This window comes from Rutidosis leptorrhynchoides, unplaced genomic scaffold (assembly GCF_046630445.1).
Source record: "Rutidosis leptorrhynchoides isolate AG116_Rl617_1_P2 unplaced genomic scaffold, CSIRO_AGI_Rlap_v1 contig406, whole genome shotgun sequence".
Taxonomy (NCBI): domain Eukaryota; kingdom Viridiplantae; phylum Streptophyta; class Magnoliopsida; order Asterales; family Asteraceae; genus Rutidosis; species Rutidosis leptorrhynchoides.
Window position 1 is genome coordinate 36246 of NW_027266638.1, and position 2890 is coordinate 39135.

At 36.4% G+C, this 2890-nt stretch overlaps 1 protein-coding gene across 1 annotated transcript; it reads left to right on the forward strand.

Moving 5' to 3' along the window:
- Positions 1 to 334: 334 nt before the first annotated feature.
- LOC139883468 (uncharacterized) lies at positions 335 to 2337 on the forward strand. Its single transcript, XM_071867645.1, has 3 exons — positions 335 to 676; positions 779 to 2129; positions 2303 to 2337. The coding sequence occupies exons 1-3, from the start codon at positions 359 to 361 to the stop codon at positions 2335 to 2337; spliced, it is 1704 nt and encodes a 567-aa protein (XP_071723746.1). The 5' UTR covers positions 335 to 358.
- The last annotated feature ends 553 nt before the right edge of the window (positions 2338 to 2890 follow it).

The following is a 2890-nucleotide window of genomic DNA, read 5'->3' on the forward strand; positions in this document are numbered from 1 at the left end:
AAGTTTAGAGGTTCAATAGATTACATTTTAAGTTTTGGAAGCCAAGTGTCAAAAAGTCAAAAGCTTGAGCATCTAGTTGCAAAATCCATCTTTCTGGTTTTACAAAATCCAGCATTTGGATGATTTAACAACTCCGTCTGCAGCTCTAAACGAGAAGATGATGATGACGCCATGGAGGAATACTTCTCGTCTTCTTCTTCCTCTTTCGACTCGGTTTTCTCATTCAAATTATGTAAGATCTTACTCTCCCTCTCGCTCCGATTCTCCTACTGCAAGTGATGCTAGCCGACATTTTGTTAGGGATAAGCTTAATTACAGGTTCAACAATCTCGATGAAGCTCTTTCTTTATTTGATACTATGATTTGTATGAATCCTCCTCCGCACATTGTCCAATTCAATAAATTATTGGGGGAAATTGCTAGAATGAAACATCGTAGCTCTGTTATTTCTCTTTATCGACAGATTACTATATCTGGCATTTTACCTGATTTGTTCACGTTTAACATCTTAATCAACTGTCTCTGTTGCTTGGGTCAGATGAGTTCTGGCTTGGCTGTCCTTGGAAAGATCATGAAACTTGGTTTTCACCCTGATATTGTCACCTTTAATACTTTGATTAATGGTATGTGCATAGAGGGCAAAGTGACTGAAGCTGCAAGAATGTTTGATTACATGGTCAAGGAAGGTCATGAGCCCGACTTAATTACCTACACCACAATGATCAATGGTTTGTGTCGAGTAGGTAATATTGATGTGGCTATTAAATTGTTTCGAGAGGCAGCTAAGAGGGGTTTCGAGCCTAATGTTATAACATTCAACACGTTGATAGATGGAATGTGCAAAAAGGGTGACATATCTGAAGCTATTAAATTGTTCGATGATATGGTCAAGAGAGGCTGTAAACCTGATTTAATTACATACAGCACAATCGTAAATGGTTTGTGCATAACAGGAGATGTGGAGAAAGCTACTCTATTGTTAGGGAAGATGTTTGAAGGAGGTATTGAGCCTGATGAAGTGGCATATAACACGATTATTGATAGTTTGTGTAAGGATAAGCAGGTGAAGTTCCATCTCTTTGATGAAATGAAGACGAAAGGCATTACACCTACAGTCATCACGTATAACTCGTTAATCGATGGAATGTGTAAATTAGGTGCATGGAAAGAAGTTAAACGCCTATGGAGTGAGATGGTTGCTCGAAATATACAGCCAAACACCCGTTCATTTACCATAATGATCGATGCCCACTGTAAAGAAGGGCTTGTTTCAGAGGCCGAGGCAATTGTCGAAATGATGATCGATCAGGGTCAAAGGCCCAATACGGTAACTTTTAATGCATTGATCGATGGGTATTGCTTACGAGGTCAAATGACAGAGGCCCACAAGTTGTTCTGTTGCATGGATAAACAAGGCGTTTCTCCTGATATTAAAACTTATAGCATCTTGATAAATGGGTATTGTAAATCTAAAATGATAGATGAAGCATTGAGACTTCATGACAAAATGTCTCAAATAAGCGTGTTTCCAAATGTTGTTACTTACACCACTCTTCTGTGTGGCTTGTTTCAAGCAGGGAAGGTTATTGAAGCAAAACAGCTTTTCAACAAGATGGCTGCTTCTGGTCAACCTCCAAATATGGTCACTTGCGCAACTTTGTTGGATGGTCTTGTAAAGAATGGGCATCTTTGTGAGGCATTGGACTTGTTTAAATTAATGCAAGACAATTGTTTATCTCTTGATATTGAATTCTTTAATATCATCATGAATGGTTTGTGCAAATCTGGTAACCTAAAAGCTGCGAGGGATCTATTTTTTAGTCTCAAATCCAAAGGGCTACTTCCCGATGTGTTTACGTATTCTATTATGATACAAGGGCTATGTAAGGAAGGACTACTAAATGAAGCATGCAATTTATTTAGAGAGATGGAAGATACTGGTTGCACTGTAAATAGTGTCTGTTATAACATAATCATAAGGGGTTGTGTTATGAATAATGATATAGTGAAGGGAATGGAATTTCTTCGAGAAGCTTGTGATAGGGAATTTTCTGCAGATTATGCCACAGCAAATTTGATAGTGAATCTGTTATCTGATCGTGGTTTAGATGAAAAGAGCAAACAAGCAGGTACATTTATTATCTAATCTCGAAGAAATCTTTATTCATTTGGAAAAAAATATGAATTTGTTTTCTAGTTTTGAGATGGTGCCTTTGACTTCTTTATACTTAGTTGCATTTTTCTTTTGTTTTTGTGTTACCTTACCTCTTTATTTACAATATCCTATTGTTTGTTTTGACAGTCCATTCTGCTTTGGGTTTGTTAAAGAAGAACTAGTGCACAATCGACCATCCTTACTGCAAAACCATGGTAAATAGCTGTCACACGTGCGGAATAGTCAACTTAATTGAAACTGAAGCTGACAGAATGTTTTCTGATGGCTTTGGTGATTCTATAGCATCGACTTTTGAGTATCTTTCGAGGTTAAATCTTGTGTTTCTTATGTAGCTGTCGAATTAATCATTTTTTTTTTCATTTTCATTAAAAGTTACTTGGTGTTGGATTTATGATTACTTGTTTATCAAGATAATTTCTAGCAAATGCTGTAAATTATTGAGGAGTAGGAACAATATTGGATGCCGATCTTAGAAGCTTCACTAGTATTTGTATAAGAACACTAAGTCTAGGTAATGAGATTTCTGGTGGAGAAAATAGCATTAAACGATTAATCATCTATCGATGATCCCTCAGTATAATATCTTATCTTGTTGAATGTTTAAGAAGTTTGGGGTACTTGGAATCTTAAACCTGTTTTTGGTTTCGTTTTTCATTTGATCAGGTTTATGATTATCCCCTTTCTTTTCTTGTTTTTGGCACTGATATTTACTTT